Consider the following 1,295-nt stretch of genomic DNA (forward strand, 5'->3'; position numbering starts at 1 on the left):
ATGGAAGGATCAAGCTCAGCCCAATCCCGTCAAAACCACTTCAACCCATTCCCCCTCAGTAGCCCCGGCAGCTCCTCCTCTCCAATCCAGAATGCCAGCACGGTGACACCCCAGGAGGGTGAGCTCCCAGGGAAAGACACTGTGGCAACGGAAGGACGGAGCTTGCTAGATTTCAACAAACCCCAACTCGGTTGCACCGGCAGCTCCTCCTTCTCCTCTACAACCCAGAATGACAACGGGGCGACAAACCAGCAGTGTGACCTCCTGGGAAAAGGCCTGAGTAAGTGAACCAGTTCCATTCAATTGAAATATACGAAAGCCATCCTATGGTGATCCTCCATGGTTTATACTAATATATAATTCCCAGAAATTATTAGTTTTTATTTAGAGAGAGAGAGAGAGAGAGAGACGAAGAAGAAGAAGAAGAAAGAAGAGAAAAATAAGAGACCAAAAGAGACTTTTTTTTAAGGTATCTTATGCTGTAACAGAAAACTGCTGAGTCGTCGACCTCTTACGGTAACCCGCTTTATTTGTCCAGAGAGGAAAAGATCGTCAGGTAGTGTCGTCCCAAATGACAACGGGAGGCCCGTTCCGAGAAACAACGAAGAAGAGAACCACTATGCTGGCATCTCCACTGAGCTGGTCCTCTACGAGGACAAGTGTAAAATCAAGAAGAAGCTAAAGAAAAGCGACCTCAGTGATCACTTGTCGCGGCTCATGCTTTCGCGAGGCTCCGTGGAAGCCCACGTGCTCCCGTTGATGGACGAGCAGATGAAGGAGCGAGTCAAGAGCAAGGATGGAATGAAGGTAGTCGTGAGGAATGCGGACACACGTGAGGAGCACGAGCTCGTGTTCCGCCGCTGGGGGCCGTCAGGAAGCTACGTGCTGAACTGTGGCTGGACCAAGCTGTTCGTCAAGGGACGAGGGTTGGAGGTAGGGGACCAGATCGGCATGTTCTGGGACACAGACGATAGCAAGTTCCACTTCACGGTCCATCGCAAGGTTGCTTGTGGACCAAGCAACGCGGTGGCTTAAGCTTTCATTAGGAAGTCATAGGGAAAGGAACTTGTTCTCGATATTTTTGTTTTTCTGTTTTTCTAATGTTGGGTTCTTTTACGTGCTGTGCTTTCATGTTGTCAAGCCGTAGTTTCCATTAAGTCCTAGTATAGTTTGCTTGCATCCTATTATGTAATCAAGTCTATAATTTATGGATCTTTTTGTCAGTTAAATTTCGATCAAATTAATTAATCTCCTTTCGCATAAGATGTTCTCTATTTAAATTTAGTACAGAACCT

At 47.0% G+C, this 1,295-nt stretch overlaps 1 protein-coding gene across 1 annotated transcript; it reads left to right on the forward strand.

Moving 5' to 3' along the window:
• LOC104446509 (putative B3 domain-containing protein At1g78640) lies at positions 1 to 1,035 on the forward strand. Its single transcript, XM_039313517.1, has 2 exons — positions 1 to 280; positions 539 to 1,035. The coding sequence occupies exons 1-2, from the start codon at positions 1 to 3 to the stop codon at positions 1,033 to 1,035; spliced, it is 777 nt and encodes a 258-aa protein (XP_039169451.1).
• The last annotated feature ends 260 nt before the right edge of the window (positions 1,036 to 1,295 follow it).

The sequence above is a fragment of the Eucalyptus grandis genome, chromosome 5 (genome assembly GCF_016545825.1).
Source record: "Eucalyptus grandis isolate ANBG69807.140 chromosome 5, ASM1654582v1, whole genome shotgun sequence".
NCBI classification, from domain to species: domain Eukaryota; kingdom Viridiplantae; phylum Streptophyta; class Magnoliopsida; order Myrtales; family Myrtaceae; genus Eucalyptus; species Eucalyptus grandis.